At 46.8% G+C, this 24,375-nt stretch overlaps 2 protein-coding genes across 3 annotated transcripts; both read right to left on the bottom strand.

The window, feature by feature from the left end:
• Positions 1-2,145: 2,145 nt before the first annotated feature.
• LOC103091686 (uncharacterized) lies at positions 2,146-9,389 on the bottom strand. The gene has a single exon (XM_032957038.2). It carries the CDS (start codon positions 7,294-7,296, stop codon positions 6,643-6,645), a length of 654 nt encoding a protein of 217 aa, XP_032812929.1. The 5' UTR covers positions 7,297-9,389; the 3' UTR covers positions 2,146-6,642.
• A 3,722-nt stretch (positions 9,390-13,111) lies between these two features.
• On the bottom strand, positions 13,112-24,091 carry LSM12 (LSM12 homolog). 2 transcript variants are annotated; one of them, XM_032957041.2, is made up of 6 exons: positions 23,928-24,091; positions 21,041-21,174; positions 19,787-19,874; positions 16,144-16,253; positions 15,257-15,383; positions 13,112-14,001 (listed from the first exon to the last, which is right to left on the bottom strand). In XM_032957041.2, exons 1-6 carry the CDS (start codon positions 24,046-24,048, stop codon positions 13,997-13,999), a joined length of 585 nt encoding a protein of 194 aa, XP_032812932.1. In that variant the 5' UTR covers positions 24,049-24,091; the 3' UTR covers positions 13,112-13,996. The 2 variants fall into 2 exon arrangements, with proteins under 2 accessions (XP_032812932.1, XP_032812931.1); XM_032957040.2 differs by lacking the exon at positions 19,787-19,874 and having other exon boundaries at positions 23,928-24,090.
• Positions 24,092-24,375: the final 284 nt, after the last annotated feature.

Raw genomic sequence — 24,375 nt, 5'->3', positions numbered from 1 at the left:
GCGTATAGTAGTACTACTACAGCACACCGGTGTGTTGGAGAGCCAAGCCACAACATTAACAATCTGAGAACGACGTTTCGCCAGTAATTACAGCTATCTTCATCAGGCCGAGAGGTAGATTCATCTTTAGTGGCGACGATTTGTTTATTCGGCCAAATAAGAGTGAATTACTTACTTAATAAGAGTGAATTACTTAATAAGAGTGAATTACTAAATAAGAGTGAATTACTTAATAAGAGTGAATTACTTACTTAATAAGAGTGAATTGCTTAATAAGAGTGAATTACTAAATAAGAGTGAATTACTCGATAAGAGTGAATTACTTATTAAGAGTGATTTACTAAATTAGAGTGAAATACTTAATAATAGTGAATAAACTTAATAAGAGTGAATAAACGTACTTAATAAGAGTGAATTACTTACTTAATAAGAGTGAATTACTTCATAAGAGTGAATTGCGTAATAAGAGTGAATTACCTAATGATCGAATTACTTAATAAGAGTAAATTACTTAATAAAAGTTAATAAACTTACTTAATAAGAGTGAATAAACTTACTTAATAAGAGTGAATAAACTTACTTAATAAGAGAGATTTATTTACTTAATAAGAGTGAATTACTTAGTAAAAGTGAATTACTTGATAAGAGTGAATTACTTACTTAATAAGAGTGAATTACTTGATAAGAGTGAATTACTTAATGAGAGTGAATTACTTAATAAGAGTGAATTACTTGATAAGAGTGAATTACTTACTTAATAAGAGTGAATTACTTAATAATAGTGAATTACTTAATAAGAGTGAATTACTTACTTAATAAGAGTGAATTACTTAATAATAGTGAATTACATAATAAGAGTGAATTACTTAATAAGAGTTAATAAGCTTACTTAATAAGAGTGAATTACTCGATAAGAGTGAATTACTCGATAAGAGTGAATTAATCAATATTATTGTGTTATTTTATTTTATCAATTTATTATTTTATTCTCATTCTACGTGACTTTACCGAAAGAACCAAAGAAGATAATCAATAAGAGTGAATACACTTACTTAATAAGAGTGAATTACTCGATAAGAGTGAATTATATTATTGGTTCTTTCGGTAAAGTCACGTAGAAAGGAAACAAGAATATGAATCCCTGCAGTCACGAAAGATTTAAATCAAGAGTAAATTACTTAATAAGAGTGAATAAACTTAATAAGAGTGAATAAACTTACTCAAGCTGTAGCTGCACTCGTTTCAAGTGGTTAACCCAACAACAGGAAGACGTTTTCACAAATCTGGCTGCCACCTGATGAAGCTAGTCGTAATTCATGCCGAAACGTCGTACTCGGGTTGTAAATGCTGTGGCTTGGCTCTCCAACACACCGGTGTGCTGTACTAGTGACGAATTGGCACGTTCTGTTTACGTGACAACCCCTACGTGTTGGCTGTGTTGGGTGGTGGCGGGTTTTAATGACACATTTATATATATCTAACCCAAAACCCCAAAAAAATATTTGTTATGGATGACATCGGTCGCGAAAGCCTCCTGCTGCGTGTTAACCAAACGATGTTTTATTTGACCAGGTAAGCCCCACTGAGCTATACAGCTCTTTTTTCAGAAGCGACTTAGCCACAAATGATAGCTCAACTAAGCGGCTTATCGCGTAGAGACATACAGCGGCCAAACACTCTAAACGCGTGGTGATGTCCATCCTAAATGTGGAGGGAAAAACCGGAGCACCCGGATAAAAATCCTGGCAACCACGGGGAGAGAGACACCGCAAACTCCAAATATACAGCAGTAGCAGCAGGCGTCAGGGTCGGCATCGATCCCACGACCTTCTGTCTACCTGGCGAGGTAGCTAACATCTCGCCACCGTGGCGTAAGGGAAGGGGAGGGACGAGAAGGAGTGGAGGGGGCAACAGAGAAGAGGTGAGGGCTTTTAAGAGAGGAACGGAAGGACGATGCCTTTAAACCTGCGTTTGTCCTCTGATCCACTTATTCCTCTCTCTGTTCTCAACGTTATTCCCAGCATACATCTCTCCGTGCTTCGCTGCGTCACTTTTCAATTCCGTGAGCCCGGCATTATTTTACTGATGCACGGTGGCACGCCGAAGTGAATGAGTAACTAATCCACAGCAATTCCAACAAGGGCGTTACACTCATAACGTCGACATGCTCACTTTATTTGCAAAGTAACATTTGCGGTGGAATTAAATTCATGAAAAAAGAGTAATTTATGAAGCCTCGTCACTTCCGCATTAACCTTTAAAAACAACCATGACAATAACTGTCGACTAAGACTCGATACATCACGAACTCTGGCAATGCAATGAAACGCATGCATAAATGAGCACAAATTAGAACATGCATGCACATATACAGTATACATACAGACTGTATTTATTTCTTAAATAAATCTCCCCATGCTCGATAACCTCAACATTTCCCCCATTATTCTGCCCCCAAGGCCTCATTGGACATGAACATTTTTATGGAAATAAGCTGAGCAAGTAAAAATAAATCATTAAACATAAATAATTCTCGATGGCACGTGCACTGGCTGCTAAATGTCAAAGACTGCACAACCGGCCCCGTCCACGTCACGCCACGTGGGCCATGTATACTCATCATCGGACTGGTGCAGCGCGTGCAGATAATAATATTGAGTTGCTTTGAACTTCCTGAACACGTGGTCTTCTTTCCAAAAGCCCCCCCCCCCCTACCGTGTGTAGCTGTCCCTGTGCGGAGCACAGCTTGACTCAGCAGGTGGCCTTTAACACGGAGACGAGTCGGACCCGGGCTCAGAATCTTTATACTGAAGGAATCCGATGAGCTGTGAAGCTCGTTTTCAGCGGTGCCAGCTCAGTGCACTGACCCGTGAGGTTCCCGGCCATCTCAGATGATCACAGTTCCAGAGACAATGGAATGTGATTGGGGAAGGAACTTTCTGGAGAGGCTCTTATACATGCTATATAAACCATGTTTATACGTATAATTATATATACACTCTCACAAAGCACGTATACATATATAATTATGTATACATTTATATGCAGTATACATAGATAAGAACCTCTCCGAGAAAGATCCTCGTACACATATCTAGAATAATATCGAATAGTAGATATAATTATGATATATATGTGTGACTTCCGCTGGCCGGACTCTTGTTAGCACGTGGAGATTTCCGAATAGAAGTCTCCGTTTTGTGGAACAACCACGCCGAATCGCTTCGTTAGGGATAGAGTTGTGTAAAATAAAACACCGTCGTTGTGGCAATAACAATCTATACACATATCTTTTGCTGTGACTATTCCACATGAAGACGGAAGCTTGTATTGCCTCCGAAACGTCGTGATTTTATTTTTATTTTGTTTTATATTATTTTATTTTATCTACGTGACTTGACCGAATAAAACCAAAGAGTATGAATCCTTGCAGTCACGAAAGCTTCAAATCTAGAAATAATAATTATTGTCATGGACAGTTATTATTAATAGCACTAATTAAAAGTTCACAACGAATGCAACTCACCTCGCTCTATTTCGAACATCGTAAATCCTCAGCATGAAGCTAAAAAATAAATACATCTGAATTGTATTTCATTCATGAGGAGGAGGAAAATAAATACATCTGAATTTTATTTCATTCATGAGGAAAAAAACCCCATTTAAAATTCAGGCAACGGCCGATGCAAGATCGTCTGATTTTTTAGGATTTTTTATTCTCAAAACTTTTTGACCGTCCTAAACTCCGCTAATTTATGCCGACTATGTAAAAAGTAATAATAATTATATATATGGAGATAAGCTTAATGTCTCACTGAATAGGAAGTCGGTAGATGTGGTGTGCCGGTGTTTTCGAGCCCGCTGAAATAAAGCCCTGGCGATAACCAAATGCACTGTCCCACTCCCCACCTATAATTTCCTATAATCGATTATTTTAGTCGTTTCTTCTGCTTGTCTGGTTTTGTACTAAGTGTTCGCACCGTGAAACCTACACGGACTCTTTTTTTTTGTGAAAATCGTAAATAATCGATATCTTCAAACGAGAGCACGCGCGGAGCGTGAGCCTTGTAATCGATATTCATTGACGCGCTGCAATACCCCGAGTCAAAAAGCACACGAACTTTCAAAAGAATGTTAGGTTACTTAAAATCCGATACATATTTATAAAAGCGTATTGCATTGTCTCAATCGCATGCAAATGATGATACACAAACACGTTGCTGAGACCTCGGCGGTTTGTGGTACACACAATCACACACGATGACATTTGTAAAACAAAAGCAATATTTTGTTTTCGTGAGCATTTCGATTCCTGTCAACATTCACAAGTAAAAAAAAAAAATAAGTTGTTTATTAAATCTCAGACCGCGATGACTTCTCACGATCATTATCGAAGGCACGCGCGTGACAAGGAACATTTCATCGGCAGCTGAAGTGATACAAGGCGCAGCCCTGCAACTTGCCTGCTCGTTTCACTGCTGGCGGAAGGGGTCCCCACTAGACGTTATCTGTCCGACTCTTCCACTGCTGGCCAGTATGTCTCCGCAGAGGTGGCAGTGCCCACACTTGATCCCACCCACGAGGCGACCCGCCTGAGTTCGATTCCCAGCCTACGGCTAACATCAGCGACGAGTGATATCTGACTGACGGAGTCCTGGGTCTCACATCCCGCTTCGTCAACTCGCATTTAGCAGCGCGGTGAAGTATGGTCACGACAGCCTTCGTCCATCAGTGGATTGGCAAGAGTTGTAAATTTGCTATCACCATCAAATTATGGATATATATGCTTAACAATTAATATATATTGTATTTACACGCATGCATATATTTATTTTACTTTGGAACAAATTATTTGGTGATGCTGCTGCTGCTACTGCGATGGCAGTGTTGCACAATGACAATTAAAAAAAACAACAATAACATTCAACATGTTCATCAATAGCATCGAGTGTGGTCTTAAAAGAAGAAAAAAGTAGATAATCGGCGACGTTTCGGGCAATGACCTTTCCTCACGGCACGTGTTTAAAAGTGGAATTTAGTTTTCTTTTTTTTTAAATCGACGTTCGGAATATGATCAAACGCGTGTGCGTCCTGGATCGTCGATCGTCTAGATTTATTTATTTTAATATCAAAATCAAGGTGCTTTGTCGTTCCGTAAATTCTACTTCCCTTCGAGAATATGACCACACATCCGCGGAGCGCTCCCCATCTTGTCACAACCTTGAAGCTAAGCAGCGAATTAGTTTTCCAGCTGCTCTGGACAGTACGGCGCGCTGACCAGCGTGGTGAAGTATGCTTCATCAAAACGTTTATTTATACTGCAGGAATTCATATTCTTTGGGTCTTTCGGTAATGTCACGCACATGGGTTCAAAGAAAATTAAACAAAAAATAACGTGTTCATCATCATTATTTTGGTTGAACCTATCTACGTGACTTTACCGAAAGACCCAAATAATATGAATTCCTGCAAGTCACGAAAGCTTTAAGTCAAGATTTATACTGGAGGAATTTTACGAAGCTATTTTTTCACAGACGTCCATTCGGAACCCATTGCCGTCTACCCAGCGTGGGGGGAGGCCTCCATCCAGCAGTGGATCAACACGAACCGGGGCTGTGCCTCTAGACAAGCCGTGGTTCGAGTGGCCGAGACTGAAATTCAAGGTTCCGAATAATTCGGAATGATTCTCTCTCTCTCTGTCTCTGTCGTTCAGTGTGACAGCATCTTGAGATTCAGAGTGTATTCAATAACTCTGAAAAAATCCTCATTGCGAATGCTCATTGCAATATGCACCCAATGACCTTCAGTCAATCCAGAAGTTATAATATAGACACGACCTGGCAGTGCACATGTATACGTACATACAATTAACAATTATTATTTTATTGGTATTATTATTAATTATCCCATCCAATCAGCTCGTGTGCGGTGCCTAAGTGGATCGCTTCAATGCACGACCATGAGAGTTGGCGGCCGTTCCGAGGGGGCCTTCATCCAGCAGTAGATGGATCATGGCTGATCATGGTGATGAGTTGATTAACCTATCTTCCAGGTCTCCATTGAGAAAGCGACGCGCAGGAGTTCTCAACAGGCTCCCACGATCAACACCAGCACCACCACCCACCATCCTCACCCCTCGCCACCACTCACTATGCACAGTCCTCACCAGTACTCATCAATACCGTCATCAACCAACACTACCACACCCACCACCCTAAATCAATGTAACCACTCACCCACCAATCCTCACCACCACTCAGCAATCCTCACAATCAACACCAATCCTCACCAACACCACCGATCCACCCCACCACCGCCAATTATCACCACCACCAATCCTCACCACCAATCTTCACCACCACTAATCCTCACCACAACTAATCCTCACCATCACCACCAATCCTCACCACCACCACTACCACCAATCTTCACCAACACCAATCTTCACCACCACCAATCCTCACCACCACTACCACCAATCCTCACCACCACCAATCCTCACCACCACCAATCCTCACCACCACCACTCCTCACCACCGCCAATCCTCACCACCACCAATCCTCACCACCACCAATCCTCACCACCACCACTGCTCACCACCACCACCACTCCTCACCACCACCAACCAGCACGACCCTCCATCAATGCGACGCTGACATGGACCAGGCTCCCTCCATCCTCCAGACGGAGAAGGCGTAGCTGAGGCGCTCCGTGGCCGCGTAGCTGCAGCTGGGCACCGGCGCCCTTCCCTCGGCCGCGTCGCTCTGCAGCACTTGGTAGAGGAAGTCGATGTACCTCGCCGCGAGCTTCAGAGTCTGGATCTTGCTCAGCTTGTCCGAGGGCAACGTGGGGATGATCTTGCGCAGCGAGGCGAAGGCGTCGTTGAGCGACTGCGTGCGCTGCCTCTCTCTCACGTTCGCCACGAACCGCTGGTTTTGCGATTCCGGTTCATTTTGATTCTGCTGCTGCTGATGATGATGATGCTGCGGCTGCTGCTGCTGCTGGTGGTCGCTGTCCTGCCGATGCTGCTGTTGCGGCAGCTGATGATGGTTTGTCTGTAGCAGCAGCAGCTGTTGATGGTGATGGCCGATTGATCCGCTGACACCGCCAGCGGCGCTTCGTTTGCCCTTCTTGCATCCCGGAGTCACGGCCGCGTCGCCGCGAAGCCCGGAGCGCTTCCTCACCGCCGTCCCGCCAAAGGGGCTGCGGTATCTCCCCAGGGGTGCCTCTTCCTCCTCGTCCGTCACAAGACTCCTCGAGGGAGACGGAGGCGACAGGGAGTCCATCTCGTACATCGTTGGTCGCAGTGTTTCGAGGTCCCCGTCCACGACTCTCGACGGGCAGCGGACGAACGCGGGAGAATGATCGTCTTTGGCAGGGACGAGGATGTCACCGCTTGCTTGCTGCTGCTGATGATGCTGCTGCCACCGCCACCAGCCACCAAGCGCGGTGAGCAGGTGTGATTTTGTCTCGTTACGTTTCTGTTCCCTACTTTGTACCACGAGTGACGGCCGCTCAGGTGGAGGTTGCCAGAGTTGAAGCTCTCGAGGTGACACCGTCGCCTGTTCCTGCGCTAGCCCCCGGCAGTCTGTACGACTACACGGGGAATCTTTGTCCACAATGCAGCAGCAGCTTGTTTAATGTTTGCGCTGCAGGTGAATAACGGAAGACAACTCCCGAGAAAGACGATATTAGTTGTTTGCGTGCTGGGTTTTATCCGAGTGATTTTTGCGGCGTGGTCTGCCTGGGACGCAGGAGACGAGGTCGCGATATCTCCCTTCGATCTCCGCGCCTCGCTCCGCGCCTCGCTCACGCAGAGACGCAGCGAGGGACCCCCGCCGGTTTTATTCAACACCACCCCCCCCAGCTCCGGTGATGTTACTTGGACCCCATTGGCTGGCTATCGCGTTTGACGGGGGGGGGGAGCGGGGTCGGTTGACGACCACCACGAGGCAATGGGGTGGCGTGCGCTCGGCTGGGTTTGAAGTGCTCGGCATTCCGGGGTTTAACTGCGGGTTAAGTTGAGTTTCCGTAACAGAGGGGGAGTTAGATTCGCGTAAAATTATAAATGTGTGTCGTTAAAGCCCGCCACCACCCGACACGGCCCAATTGGTAAGGTTTTAAATATCGACTTAAAGCTTTCGTGACTGCAGGAATTTATAATTATTTGGGTCTTTCGGTAAAGTCACGAAGATAGGTTCAAAGAAAATAGGGAAAAAAACTACTAAGTTTGATCGTAGTCTTGCCTTCAGAGGCGAACCCCCTTTTCCTGATGACGACCGCTTGTGTTGCGATCGAAACGTCGTGGTTTTTTTGTTATTTTCTTTGAACCTATCCACGTGACTTTACCGAAAGACCCAAACTACATGGTGGAAGGTTTTGTCACGTAAACAAATCCGTGCCAATACGTGACGAGTAAGACCCACAACATGTACTATTCGAGTACGACGTTTCGCCAGTATTTCCAACTGGCATCAGCCGGGCAGCCAGAGCTGGGTCGGGTGGTGGCGGGTTTAACGACACATTTATACTTACGCGATCGAACCCAGAAAAAAACCCTCTTATTATGGATAACATTGGCCGTGAAAGCCTACAAGTCCGTGTTAAACCGAAGTGAGTTTGTTAACGTGGCTAGTGAGGTGTGCTGTATGCAGTAGGGGAGCGATAGTGTAGCGGTTAGCACGCTGCGCTACGAACTCGGCGACCTGGGTTCGATTCCCGTTCACGGCCATCAGCACACAGTGACGATTTATCTGAACCGGTTCTGGGCCTCCCTTAGATCGGCTCAGCCTCAAATGAGTACCTGGTGCGTGTGTGTAGTAAACATCGCCGCTAGGGAGACAAAGGCGGCCTTGGAGTGGTGCTGGTCTCCTGCCCCCTCCTCATGTGCCGGTGCTCGCTAACAGCACTTGCCCCAAGTCTGCTACAGGCTACACGGGGATCTTTTGTCTTTGTTTGGTGGGGGACGGCGCTGCGTTACGAACCCGCCAGAGAGCCGAGTTCGATCCTCAGCTCACGGCCACCAACTCCCAGCGACGATTACCCTAACCTGGTGCGATGTGAAAACATCGCCTCTAGGAAGACAAAGGCGGCCGGGCGTGGTGTTGGCCACCCACCCATTTCTCTGCTATACCGGCCTTCATAGGTGCTCGCTAACAGCACTTTCCCAAAAATTCTGCAAAGGCTATACCGGGGATCTGTTTTTTTTTTATTTTCCTGTTGGATGTATGGTGGGGCTTGTGTTGGCGAGTGCTGGGTTGCTAGTTGGGATGCATCGGGGTGGTAAGGTAGCGCAATAACGACTTAAAGCACTGTGTGAATCCTCTGCTGGATGACCACCGTGTCGGACATGGGGCTTGATTGACCATACTTCACTGCGAAGGTCGGTGTGGATTGACAGAAAATTGTTTTTGACATGTGGTCAGTTTAGGAGCAGAGATCCACGCAGTCGTGAGATGACGAGTTTCAAACCAGACCAGGGTTACCATCACCACCATCACCATAATAACAATGACCTTCATTACCACCACCGCCATCAACAGCGTAACAAGCCGACGACAACGTTTTACATCCTGGATTCGAATCTGGGTTTCAGCCACCTGCAATGAAACCCATATTTGAGTTCTCATATTTGAGTTCTCAAATATGGGTTTCATTGACACACGATACACACTTATGACAGTGGGAAACCGCGCCCCTTGCTGTGTACATAATTAAAAGGTCACTTTGCAGGACTTAACGGGACGGCCAGATGGCGAGACGTTATCTCGCCCGCCTGGAATACAGGAGAGGTCGTTATTCGATCCCAGAGCCTCACAACACCTGTGCCGTATATTTAAAGTCCGCGTGTTCTCGCTCCTCGTGGTCGTGCGTATTGTCCTCCGGTTTTGACCTCTACATTTCCAAACAAGAGTTAAGGTTTTTTTGGGCTGCGGCTATAAATCACGTGATGATGATGATATCAGCCACTTCAATGAGCTGTCATTAGGCGTGGCCAGGTCGCCTCTGAAAACGTGATAACTCAGTGGACTTTACTTGGTAAAGTACAGGCAGTCCTCGACTTACGAATGGGTTACGTTCCGGAGACCTATTCGCAAGTCGATTTGTTCGTATCTCAGAACGCAATATTTAATTGTACACACAGGTCTGTGTTGCAAAATGTTATCGTTCAACGAAAACGAGAAGCATTATTTTAAACTCATAAGAAATATTGTACATTTGCATGTAATGCTGTAATAAAAACTGTATAGTAATTATAGCATAAAATGACGTGACATGAAAATAAACAAACCAATTTCATCATTGTCTTGGATCCTGATTTCTGGCTTGCGGATTGCTCTGCTGAACAAAACATTTCCGCGGTTCGGTTCATAAGTATGGATGATTAAAAATAAAGTGGAAAGTTCGTTCGTAAGTGCAGATGTTCGTAAGTCGGACGTTCGCATCTCAGGGGCCTGCCTTGTAGTCGTAGGTAAGATAGTAAAGTATTGGGAGGAGCGTTGTGAAAACCCTCTGCCAATCTCCAACACAAATTATTTGAAAATGCTGCACAAGCAACGCATTACAAACAAAAAAACCTAAACGCATTCCTCAATTACACGGTGGCTTTAAAATTTCAATACATCGGTGTTAAGACGTTAAAACACCAAATAGACACCTATTGCACGGCATCAAATCTGCATTAACCAAATGACAGTGGTAAAACATTATATTATATGCATTGTCTTTGACATTTATTGGTTTCAAAGAGAACGCATATATTTCGATCTAAAACATTCGTGACTGTAGGGATTCATCTTCTTGGTTCTTTAATTATTTCCCTTCTACGTGACTTTACCGAAAGAACCAAGACAATGCATATATTCAGTGTTTTTGTTTGCTTTCTGACCACAAGCATTGTGGTTAATGCAGACACGATTCCTTGTAAAAGATTTCAGTTGGGTGTTTCAACATCTCAAACTGATTGGCCTAAACCAGAGGCATCCCACTTCATAGCCCTGTCTCACCACCAGTCAGCGAACAACGCCAAAAGGTAAACAGCGCAAATGCAAATATCAAAGTATCAAAAGCTAGGGTTGAGCAGTTCTATCTGTGGGATCTTTTTTGCCGATATAAAAATGCAAAAAAAGATTAGAATTTAGCTGGAAAGCTTAAAGCAAGATTCTTTTTTCATCGGATATAATTTAGAGTTGGAGACAGCACTTCACACCACGGAGCCCGATAGGAATCAATTTCTCCAACACAGGGCTCTGGGATATTTCCGAATGGATCCTTCATCTCGTGAAATGATGGGAATGCAAGGAAAAAAAAAGCAAAACACATTTCAAAGACATTCCTATTACGGGGTCTGGAATAGCCACATGATAGAGCCAGCCCCCTCCCTCTGCTCACGATACAGGCACCCAAATTGGTCGCATAAAAGAAAAACATCGATTTGTACATCAACATTTTTACGTTGTACGGAAGATGAGGATTTGCATAGTACAGTGCCTCTTGCTTCAATGTCTCGGCAACTTAGAAAGCGCCTCGCAAAACATCACTTCTCAACCATTCCAATGCCCTGCTGCATGCAGTCTAGCCCAGGGGAGCCCTCGTAGCAGCCGTCTGTGCGGCACGGCGTACGCAGCAAGGGCCTGCAAATGTGCGGTCTGCCAGCAGGAAATGTATTTTTTTCTAAGTGCGGCAAATTTTGATCGTGCTGCCAGGCCCCTTGTAACGATTTTTTTTCAATTTCGTGGGATATTTTTAAACTTCCACTGTAAAGGAGGCAGCGCGCGGTTTTTGCTGTCTGTATAAATGCAGCATTAACCAGGGCAGCCGTGGGGTTCGAACCGCAGACCCCTGCAACAAGCGGCGAGAACACGCTGCTGCTCGGCCACGTCACCACCCTGGGTTGACTGACGACGACGAATTTGTAAACAGGCCAACGACGTATTGTGTAACGGGTTCACGTGAACTCCCGCACCAGCTGGCAACTGCTACGTCCTCCGCCGGAGGTTAAAAAGCGGAACAGATCTTTAAATCGGAATGAAAATTTACCCTGGAGTTTGGGTTCGGGGAGGGAAGGAGGGTGGAAGGTGAAACTATTATGGTCACCCACTCTCCCGCAAAGGAACCCCGGCACAACCAAATTGCGCGTCGTCGAACATACAAAAACCTGAGCGGGCCCGTCACATTCCAACGCTGGCCAGGACACCGAAGTGCACACACACAAACAGCAGCCGTTTATAAGACTCATCTTTAATTTATAAACCGAAATCTTTCCATATTGAGGGTGTGGGTGGGTGGGGGGGGAAGGCGGCGGAGGGGAGAGCTTGGAAGTTGAGGAGTTGGTGTGGGTTGGTTGGTGCGGAGAGAGGGGGGTTTGGGGGGGGGGGGGCAGGGAGGGAGTGGCGAGCGGCGCGGGCGCTACAGTCCGTCCGTAACGCGGGTCGCGCGCACGCTCCGTTCGCTCCGCACCGTCAACGACCATCCGTCGTTCCCAATATTCCAGCAAAACCTGCCCAGGAGCGCTGGCGCCCTCTCAGGCCGTCGGCAACTTTTACCCCGGGGAGCGGCGGCGGTACAGGCGCGGCTGGCGGTGCTCTGGAAGAGGCGTTCTCTAACGAGCATTCGTTTAAGACTCCGTTAACGACACGCCAAACATATTCGCCGACTAACCCTGGATTTAATTGAGCTGGCGCGACAGCAAAAGACTCGCGCTCTCAGACGTCATTTGTTGGGTTTTCTTTTCCGTCAGTCTTCTATTTTTTATATTTTCTCACGTCATTTTGTTTTCTCTCACTTTCTATAGCCCCCAAAAACCAGGGGGCTTGATCGTCGGATCGATGATCCGACCGACGAGTCACGGAGATGCCACACTCACCGAGACCGGCTTCCTCGGAACGGGTCCTGTTGTGTGCCGCCGATGCATAATTTACAATTAAATCTGTCCACTGGCAATGAAAATTACAAAGTGTTAAAATGAGTACATTTCATGGGTTAAATTAAATACACGAGCCGACTCTGAATGTGGCATTTCTGCAAGACGTACACTTGTTCCCCACAAAGCCCTCCCCCCCCAGCTCCTCCCACGCTTCCCCCGCCCCCCAAGCCCCACTGAAAAAAAAATTGAAAATACATTTTTTTTTATTACGCGCTCATAAATAGAAATCGCCACCGAGGACAATTTAATTTGCGCGTAGCGCGTTCGGCGTGGACCTGTGGGCCGTGTAAGGAAACGCTCCTCGCGAGTTTTAGATTTCGACACTGCGAGGAATTCAACAGAGGACAAACCACAGGGGACACTGATTTCCAATCGAGTTGGTAAGACGAGAGGACGGCATTTACAAAAACAGCGGTCCGCGTCGACACCAACTCGGGGCCATCAGACTTGGAAGACCGACATATCTCACGTGACGGGACGGAAAATTCTAGCACTCAATTTGTCCAAATCAAAGGCCAAGAGTGTAACAGAATTCAAAAACAAGACAGGGGTGGGGTGGGGTGGGGGGTGGGGAGAAAAAAAAGAACGAGGAATATTTTTATTGTAAAACATAACGTTTGGGAATTTGGAAAGTTGGAACGTAATTATTCTGATGTTGGATTAATTTATACTTATTTCATTCTTCTGGGACCTCTCTGAGAGGAGTGGGGGGGGGGGGGCACGACCGGGGGGGGGGGGGCGACCGGGGGAGCGGGGCTGCGATTAAGAGATCCCAGTTGATGCTTGTTTTATTAAATCGCCCCATCACCTCGGACAGAGCCGAGTGGCCATGGGTAGAGTGGACGAAGTCGTGGTTGTCCGTTTGGGCAGGTGTTGGAGGGCAGGGGGGAGGGGGGCATGGTGGGTTGGGGTTGGGGGAACGGGGCAGGGGGGGTACAGGTGGGGAGGGAGAGGTGGGGGGGACGAGCAACCCCGAGGTTCATAACGACAGCGGGGCTTCTCTCTGTGCCGCCTGCTGCTGCGCCAAAGGCTGCCCCGACTTGGCTTGGTCCACGTCCTTGAAGTGTTTTTCAACCTGAACGGCAAAAGAATAAAGAACTTTTTCACGGGTGCATTGCTGCAATGAAGGCTTCTTGACACGATAACCCAAACCCCCAAAGAGATTCCGTGAACAGCCCCGAGTCGAAGAGGGAGAGAGGTTGTGTGCGGTGCGCAATTCCATTCAAGAATCGATTCCGTTTCACCTCCACGCTGCTCTCCACCCCTCCCTCCCCACCTTCCCCATCTCATAGAACCCTCCATCCAGCAGTGGACTCACAAAGGTCTGTAGCAAACACTGCTCGCTTGTAATTAGTGACCTGACGACTTTGACAGTAGTGACTCGGCTACCGGCGCAATGGTTTAAGGCGGAACGAAGCGAATGTGCGGATGGCGGGTTTTGCTGAGATGGAACACCTACCTAGACTGAAAACTCATTTCTTTAGAACGGCTTTTTTTGTTTAGTTTGTTGGCGTTCCCCCGTACCTCCAATTAGCCCCGCTGGCTACGTGCGGCGGTGCGAAAGCAAGTCCACCACACTTGCGTACGCGCATCTAAAATGCACCACAGGGCAATGAGGCTCCACACGGACTTCTCTCTAGGTCTTCCCCCCCGACGGATCAATACGACGCAGCTTGCGCAACAGCGGACAAGCCATCATAGTCCTCGCACCACACAATCGGGTGCCACGAGTGGTCACTGCAGTCCGGCTGCGATTCTGAAAATGTTTTATCTTGAAATAGATTCAATTAACAATCAAATGGCACGAGGTGGTCGCGTGGATTAGTGGTCAGAATGCTGAGCTGGCACGGCAGAGGTCATTCGGTTAAAACACAGTCCTCGATTGAGCCGGATTCTCAAGTGAAGTGGAGTTGATGGTGTCAGCCCAGGCACCGTTGATAAAAAAAAAAACCCCATCAGATTAATTTTGGTTTGAGACGAAGTGCAGCCCCCTAGTGTTGGCATCAGAATGTTACTTTTTAAAGGAATCCCAGGAGCAGTTCCATTAAATATGCTTCTGTGGGACATTCTCTAGCACGACGGGTAGCATTGCTCTGCAAGCTTAGAGGGGAAAGACAATATCTGCGAGCTCAATAAAAAATATCATTCCCTTCTCCCATAACAAAACAAATCATCGCAAGCCACCACGGTCTTCCTTACCATCTCGCCCAATCTTCTCTGTTCCAGAGGCGAAATGCGCCTTGAAGGACAGGTACGAGACAAGAAGGATGGATGGACAAGAAGGAAAGGAGGGGGGAAGATAGAGGAAGGAAGGAAGGGGCGGCACTCACTATTTTGCGCACGTGCGTCAGTGCGCTCCCTTCTCTGCCTTTGCAGTTCTCGACGCGGTACGGCGGAGAGATGACCACGTCCTCCAGCACGATGATGTTCTTCTCGTTCCACTTGCATTCCTTGATCCTGGCACACACGATGGCAGTGGGGAGAGGACGCGGTGGGAATGAGAGCGGTGGTGGGAGAGATGGCGGTGGTACAGAAAGATAGGTGGGAGAGGCACAGATGTCAGAGAGGCAAGCAGGCCGGAGATGGATGGTGGATGGAGAAAAATGTCAGCAGAAGAGAGATGAGTGGAGCGAGGAGAGAGGGCAGTGGTGGGAGAGACGGAGGCGACGGTGGAGAAGGTTGGAGAGATAGAGGCAAGTGCCTCGGTTAGACTGGCACGTGCTGGCATGCGCTGGCAACGCGTTGAGCCAAATAGTCAAACATACAAGTTGAGGCGTACTGCAAATTCTGTTCTATGTGGATTTCTTTTGCCCCTATTAAGGGCCACGCAGCCATACAAATACGTCCATGGACAACTGTAGGGAAGGCCTGATCAAGCAGTGAATTGACAAGCGGCTGTACAACCACACACGTTTTGTTCGTAGACTTGGGACGATTAGGTAATTCAGTAGATTAAATTAAAAATAATCATCCCAATATTAACATCTGCCTCACATTACTGCAGCCCGTGAGATACAGGACATCGGTGATGACGCGCAAGCAAAAGTCAATGGTGCCCGATGGAAGAGGACACCAGGGAGGGAGGGAGGTACGGAGGAAGGCCATAAAAGCCAAAATGAAGCAAAATGCCGAATAACCGAACGTGTTGTTTTTTTTTCTCCTGATCGTAAAAAAAAAAAAAGGGAGAGAGGGAGGGAGGACGCGTCGGCTAACTCACGTCTTCTGGATCGTTTGGAACAACAGGATTCCCTCGGGCGACACCCCCATGCTCACGGCGTGAGCGTGACTCAACTTCTCCTCCACCTCGCTGTGCACCCGGCTTGAGAGCTGCCCGGAAAACGACACAACATGAGCGGAACAAAACGGCACGGGGTTTGGGTGCGGCGCACGGCACCGACGCATTCTGACGCTACCGTGCTGGTCCACAGAGGTGTCCCAAAGACAAATAACCCCTTGTATAGCCTTAACAGACTGTTGGGGAAAGTGCTGTTAGGAAGTAGCACTTGTGAAGGCCGACACGGCACACAAGCGGGTGAGTGGCCAGCACCACGCCCGGTCGTCTTTGTCTCCTCAGTGCTGAAGTTTACACACCACACTAGGTACTCGTTTTAGGCCGAGTCGACATAGGGGAGGCCCAGGGCCGGTTCAGGTAATCGTCACCGGTGTTGGCCGTGAGCGGGAATCGAACTCGGGTCGCCGGGTTCGTAGGGCAGCACGCTAACCGCTACACAACTGCTCCCCACACACAGAGGTGTACCTCAACACTGCCGTCAGATGTTACCAGGCAAGAACTCAATGAGCAGGATTTACACAAATCTCTTTTGCATGAGCGACCACCTAGGGCATTAGTCAGAATCAGAATCTCTATTCATACTGGGAGGAATCCGATGAGGTATAAAGTTGTCTGTCACAGATGTCCAGTCTGCTGGAAGCGGGCAATGACTGCTCTGTGAATAATCACAATTGAAAAATCCGCGGTGTAATTTTTTTTTTTATCGGCGGGCAATGATCCATCAACCCCACTCAGCGGTTAGATTGTTTGATGTTTACGATTCAGTCGTGATTTAATTCTAGAGCCGATTGCGGTTCTCTCACACGTGTCCCGATCGGCTTGGCTTCGCTTCCGTCGCGTTAGCAGTTTTGTTTGCTCCGGTCGCCCGACATGCGAGCGAATCATTTGCATACGATTTACAAGAAATTAAACGCAATTATTCTTAGCAGCGCAAGATTGATACACTGTGAGCGAAGGAATCGATACTAATCGACAAACAGGATCATTTACACACCTATTACATATTCAACTATTCAACCTTCCTTGCCATGAAATGAGTTTCATCGTCACAATTCATAGGGTGGAGGGGAAGGAGGTCCCGATTCAATTCAAGAACTCATTCCTTTACATATCATTCATCTTGACTGGTCTATCGCTTTAATTCCATCGTCTTAAATACATCTGCATATAATTAACATAAACATATATTTCCCTACAGTATCCCAAATACTCCCTGCCCATGTTCACGTAGAGGCTCAAGACTTTCCTTCTCCTCTGCCTAGATCTTGACTGCCCCCTCCCTAAAATAAATGCACCCACCACTGGTCCCCTATGCAGAGCCTTGATATGTCGGCATTTAGACGGCACTATGTTACTGCTAAACCTGATCGAATCTTGTTCTGCACGGGTTTTAATTGATGGTGGATCATTACGTGCCTTGTTGTTGTAATAGACCTGGGTTCAATTACAACTGTATTCGTGTCACTCGCTGTGAATTGCTATCACAAGGTAAACTGTAACCTCAGCCGCTGTGTAATTAAAATAGTTGTGTCGAACTAGGCCCCATACATAACAGCAAGGGTCTTCGCCTATAAACATCCGGCAGTTCATCAGCATTGGCTAAAGCAAGCCCGACTCTGCTGATGAGACAATGGATGTCAAAACTTGTCAAGAGTTTGGTTGTTGAAACAATACTGATGAGGCTCGATGAGATGGTAAAAAAATATAACTTTTATATTTTACGTGTAGGGACAAAAATATGTATGCGAGGCATTATTGAATTTGTGATTAATATTCTCCGTGACGCTTGAAGATGATGTTGTGCTATTTAACTAAGTCCAGGTCTTTGATGTCCATGTGTCCATATTCACACCCAAAGTTCTATACTCTGCAAGCTGAGCAGCAATGTGCACTACACGTCAGTGTTGCAACGCATTTCGCTTTACCGTTCACAATCTCGTTATCTGCCTCTGCAAAATATTGAAGAAAAACCCTCTAACAATAGAGAGTCATCTGAATTCAGCACAAGCTCCTGGAAAATCCACAATACCCTGTAGCCATCATCCCTCATTCAAAGCCTTCCAGCAAAAGAGATTAATAGAATGACTCATGGATTTGTTTAATTATTGGCATTATTCTGAATTGAAAGCTGATTTTTTTTTATAACTGCTTTTCGTGTTTAGTTTGTTGTCCTTCCCCCGCACCTCCGATTAGCACGTTCAGCTACGTACGGTGAAAAAGAAGTTCAACATATATACAATGGATCTGTTCGAGTAAAGTTTTTGAGTTGAGCACTAGCTGTGGTGAATCATTATAAGATAATCACATCGGAGGGGTTGAACAGCTGACTGGGCTGACACCATTAACTCACTTCACTTAAGATCCTGGTTTTAGTCTCAGATGGCTGACCCAAGAATGAAACCCAGATTCTCACAAGTTCTGGCCCAGTTTTCTCAGGAACATTCATTCATGCAAATGAGCCACCTCCAATTTGGTTTGCGCGTCTCTATTTTGGGAGACCAGTTTTGAAGTCAACGTGTGAGCAAGAAGGGTTCACGTTTTCATTATAATCTTATCGAGACCTTAAAACACTTCACATTTAACCTGAGCCTAAATGTTTATATTTATGTTTCTTTGTCAAATAAATTTTCATGCAATGGCGAATTGATAATTAAATGACAACCAAATCCCCCAAGAGGATAATTGACTCAACTGCCTTGGTTGTGTTTTAACTACCCTGTGTCCTCCACAAAGTATGAAATGTACATCCCCAAGTCACTGGGTGGCACAGAGGGGGGCACATCAGAGCAATTAAGCCGGCACTACTGAAGGGGTTCAAATCCGGGTTACGGCTGCCCGTGATTAAACTGTTCTCATGGCTGCACAAAAACGGATCACTGAAATTGGATATTCAAGCTCTGTGGATTACACATTTCAGCTTCACTACCATGCAGTTGACTCGTTACAGGGCACACACCACAGGGGGATGGGGGGTGCCTTTACTGTGGCTTAAGAAGCTCACCGAAGTAACCTCAGAAGTAGTCCTATGACGTCAGCTTCTAAGACCACTCTGACATCCAGTCACACTTCTAGCTGTGAGGGTTCTCATTCTGATTCGCTTGATATCATAAGCCATCATTATTCATCTGGCGGACTACGGACCAACCACATCTGGCCACTTGAAGATTCCTGGAGCAACTCACTAAAAACATATGACTTCACTGAGATACGGAGAAAGACAACGGATTAGTGAGATGAAAGCGAGATACACACGAGATAAGAGATGAGAGAGCCGTAGGCGAGAGTTTACAAAAACTTGTGAGATTAAAGGGAGAAATAAAAAGACACGTTATGATGTCACGACACCACATGACATCTGTAAACGCCAACGCGACGAGGTTAAAACTTCACGTGAAATGCCACGATGCCCTCCGGCACATGGAAGTTAGCTTTATCGCGTAGCCCACAGGAAATATAATAGCTGAAGAATCCCATTATAGGCATGCCCCCCCCCACCCCCCTATTGCACAAACAACAAAAGCATAAAAAGATAAAACACTGGAAACGCAAGAGGGACGGGTGGACGCACAGGACTTTCCGTCGGGTATCGATATGGGCGGATGAGTTGCCGGTAGCTCGGTGAGTTCACCGCTCAGTCTGTTTGCTTGCCACCAAATCTGTTCGAATGGAGTCAACAATTCAATGTTGATGGCAGCACAACTGGAAAACTATTTGGAGAAAAGGAAAACAATGTGTTTATTGTAAAAACAAAACGAACCTCAGCTTCAGCATGTGCTTTAGTGTAGCCGACATCTATCAAGGCCGGCATGGCGCACGATGCTGGTGGTGTGGCCAGCACCATGCCGGGTCACCTTTGTCTCCCGAGCGCTCAAGTTTACACACCGCACCAGCCACTCATTTAAAGCTCAGACGACCCAGGACAGGTTCAAATATCACTAGCTACTGATGTTAGCCACAGCAGGGAATTGAGCAGAGGTCGTCAGGTTAATTGTGTAGTGCCTTAACCACTGCTCCACCGCTCCCCACCATACACACAACAGCCGTCATGCGCTACGAAGCGACTGTGATATCACCACAGCATTTGTGCCAGCCTACGTGCATTTTGAGGCCATGTTAAGTGTCGATTGCTAGCTAGCAGGTTAAGGGACAGATCCACGTATTATGGATTAGCTAACCGAGATGAATGGAAAATGTACCACCTGTGCTACAATCTTCCATGCCTACACACCTCCAAAATCATATCCTTACACACACTGACAAACACTCCTACACACCTATAGGGACACACGAAGACCCCTCTCTCCCCATTGTATCCTTTATAGACTATTGTGGCAACTGCTGTTAGCAAACACCTATGAAAGCTGGCACTGTGCACAAGTGCTGATATTTTGGACATAGCGCACCAGTTACTCCTAAGGCTGAGGTTACCTAGGGCTGGGGCAGCATCAGTTCAGGTTCGCAGCACGTTGCGCCAACCGCTAAACTACTGCTCCCCATGACAAAGATCCCCATATAGCCTTAACAGATTGTTGGGGCAAGTGCTATTGCGAGCACCTATGAAGGCCGAAACGGTACGCATGGGAGTGGGTGGCCAGCACCACGCACGACGCCTTTGTCTCCCCAGTGGCAATGTTTATACATGGCACCAGGTACTCATTTGAGGCCGAGTTGACCTCGGAGAGGCGCAAGACCAGTTCAGATATTCGTCACCGATGTTGCACACAAGCGGGAATGGAACCCGGGTCGCCGGGTACGTAGCGCAGTGTACCAACCGCTACACTATCGCTCCCCACAAGAAATACGCACACAGGCATGCACGCACCTTGTTGGTGTTGAGCGACGTGAGCACGGGGGGCGGCTCGCTGCTCTCGGCGAGGATGTCCACCTCGGAGACGAGCGCCAGGTTGAGGAGCAGCACGTCGCACACGCCCACCTTGCCACTCGACGACGGGCATTCTGGGGTACCGGCCGAGTTAAGGAGTCAAACACGTTCGTTAGCCATCGACCAAGACGCCGTTGCAATGCAGTCTTTTTTTTGTCAATCCTCGCCGTACGTTATTGCCGATGTATTATTAAAGGACTGGAAAGATCGTAAGACGTCAACCTTTTGCACATGGCTAGCCAACGAAGAAAGAGAGTAACCGCATAGCACGCTTTCAAATGTGCTTCTGTGGCTGGCTAGAAACACTTTTCCTTCCGATATTAGGAAGCCACGTGAGCTGTGCACTTTTAAATGTAGATTGAAAACTCATTACTTTAGAAGTGCTTTTTGTGCATAGTTTGTTGTCCTTCCCTCGCACTTTCGATGAGCACGGTTGGCTACGTACAGTGCTAAAGAAGTTCAACATATATACAATAAGATGTACAATGCAGCTGCTCTGGAACATGCACAGTACTCTTTGTCAATCCACTGCTGGACGATGGCGACCTGCCCACGCCTTGTGGGTGTTTTGGAAACAGTACAAACTCAACTCCACACTCTAGTTGATGAGCATTCCTGAAAATATAGCTGATTAAATTTACAACTATAATGATGCTCGGCACACACTACATTTTCTAAATTAATACAGCAAGTCGATACTTAGAACTAGGACACAAGCAACATTTGAGAATTGACCAAAATAATCACGTTGAAGTTGATTAGTTTCACCCATAACACAAGCCCAACCGAAACAAAGTTCTGCATGTATGTCAACTTCGTTCGCACCATACAGAGCCAACCGTGCGAATCGCAGGTGCTTTAAGGATCATACTAAACGCTGACAAATATATAATCCCCACCACTAGTGTGACGCTAAACCTCGCAGAAAGTGGGTACAGCTCACTGCTGATTGCTCCTCTACAACAAAAGATAGATCTTCACTTTATTTTATATAAACAACCTGGTTGGCCTATTGGGACCATAAAAGTCCATTTTTTTCACACAGGAGAATAAAGCGGATTTAGGCAGATTTTTTTTTAACTGGTCATATAAACCCAAGCCAACTTGTTAAAACTTCGTAATTTTGTAATTGAAACCCAACTTTAATGAGGCAGTTCATTTTTGGAAACGTTTTAGTACAGAACGCTTGTGCCAAACCAGTTAAGATTTTCACGAATAGTGTACAGTAATTGCATTTTCCAGGAAATGCTCCATTGAGTCACAAGAGGCTTTTCTCAGGAGTCCTGAATTGTCTTCAGACAATGCACCCTTCAAAAGCACGGTTGGCTATGTACGGTGCAAAAGAAGTTCAGACAGACTGAATGTCGCTGTGATCAGTTAGTTGTCACAACCAGACTAAAACTACGCTCGTCAGTCAACAAATGACCCTGAATGAGTCCAATCTTGTCATAGATGTAAAGTTAAGCAGCTTTGAGCCCAGACTTGGATGTGACCATGTGCGAAATAAATTATAAACAGGCAGTGGGGCCGTGCAGCAAAATCCACTGCTCTTCTCTGAACTAACCCCTCCACCTTCACAAAACCCGAAATGACCAGTGCGGTGAAGTATGTTCAATTATGGTGCGAGTTATAACCCTCACACGGCGAATGGATTGACCAACGGGCTTTGCACGTACAGAATCCATACGCCATTGACACACACATTAAGCCGCCGAACACGGCTCTCTCCACAAAGAGAGAACAATCTTCCGCATTGAACTTCAACCCCAAAGTCTTGACCTCCGCCTGAACCCAGTTCGGCCTTCAAATTAGATAAAAACAGCGACGAGACGCACAACTCGTGCCCGCAATCCTCGCCCTTACACAAACACGTGGGAAATAAACCAGCAACCTCAAAATGTTTCCTGTTGCGCATTTTATCCTCGTTCCGGTAACAAAAATATGTGCAGAGAGGCATAACCTGAGGCCACATCAAAACGTAACGTGGCCACAAAACTACGGTATTTGTGACCTACAGGGCAATGGTTGTAGTGTGTGTATGGTTTAAATGCCACGTAACGTTACTCTCACAAGGCAACTTTAAGCATTACGGTACACGTACTGCCGGCCCGAAGCAATATCCCGTGGACTATTGCATACAACATATGAATGGATTCGCCTGCAACAGTTTTTTGTTACCGTTTTAAAAGAATATTGCAAAACAATTGTTCGTACAATTAAACCTCGGCTTGAATGTGGCACAAGATTGTGGTTTTTTTCACCTTTATCGATAGTGGCCATATCGGGCATAAGATTAAACTTTCTTTAAGCAACGTATCCAACCTACGATTACTTTATCATTAAAGACAACGTATACCAAATGGTGTGAACACACACCTACATTTACGTGACTTGAAAGCGTCCTTTAACACAAAAAAATACTGACCACTTAACATCCAAGCTGCCAACTGTACGTGAACACACCGAAGAAGCATTTTATAAGGGGACACGCGCCAACCACAAAAAGACCACCACAAACACCGCCCCAAAGCCCTCCCGAGATCAACTCGCAGGCATCGCCGGACCAAGCAACGCCCGACAGTGACCACGTCGAGAGGTTTTTTTTTGTTTGAAACATTCGGGCAACGAGCGCAGAGCGGGCGAGGTCGCGGCGCACCCCCCTCCCTCCTCCCTCCTCCTCCCCCTCCGTCCCTCCTCCTCCCCGGGTCGAGGCATCTAGGCAAGCGCGGTGTTCTTCGAGGCCTCGCGGCGGCCGACTAGGCCTCGACACCCGACCGGCTCAAAACGTACGACGGCGAAACACCGCGGCGCGACGGAGAATGGATACTGAGGGTGAGCATCTTGGAGTGGTAGTCGAAGGCGAGCACCTCGCCGTGGATCTTCTGCCCGAGGCACGTCACGCACGCCACCTGGCTCCCGACGCTAAAGTAGTCATTGGGAGCCGCCATTTTGACTGGAGGCGGCGGCGAAGAGGCGGTGACGTCACGAGCGGGGGTGGGGGGTGCTAGAGGGGAGGGGGGAGGGGCGGTGGCGGCAGTGGGCGGAGGGAGGTCACGGGGGTCACCCGTTTAAATTCGTTCACTGGACTCACTCAGACAATCCTTAGACGCGACGTTTCGGCCAAGGGCCCTTATTCAGAGCACGTAAAAAGAGAGGGGCGGAGCAGAGAATGTTTTGAGATTGCACTGCACACCGCGGGGCCTGATGAGAATTACATTTAAGATTTTTAAAACAACTTTCAAAACGAAGAGTTTATAATTGGTATATTAATCGTG

The sequence above is a fragment of the Petromyzon marinus genome, chromosome 19, assembly GCF_048934315.1.
Source record: "Petromyzon marinus isolate PM22_M1 ecotype Great Lakes invasive population chromosome 19, UKy_Petmar_22M1.pri1.0, whole genome shotgun sequence".
Classification (NCBI taxonomy): domain Eukaryota; kingdom Metazoa; phylum Chordata; class Hyperoartia; order Petromyzontiformes; family Petromyzontidae; genus Petromyzon; species Petromyzon marinus.
This window is presented reverse-complemented; position numbering and strand designations above follow the sequence as displayed.

Coding starts and splice junctions, on each gene's coding strand:
- LOC103091686 (XM_032957038.2), bottom strand. CDS start 7,296: ATGTACGAGATGGACTCCCTGTCGCCTCCGTCTCCCTCGAGGAGTCTT.
- LSM12 (XM_032957040.2), bottom strand. CDS start 24,048: ATGGCGGCTCCCAATGACTACTTTAGCGTCGGGAGCCAGGTGGCGTGC. Junction 16,254..21,040: donor CGTCGCTCAACACCAACAAG/GTGCGTGCATGC, acceptor TTTTCCGGGCAG/CTCTCAAGCCGGGTGCACAG. Junction 14,002..15,256: donor TGACGCACGTGCGCAAAATA/GTGAGTGCCGCC, acceptor TTTGCCGTTCAG/GTTGAAAAACACTTCAAGGA.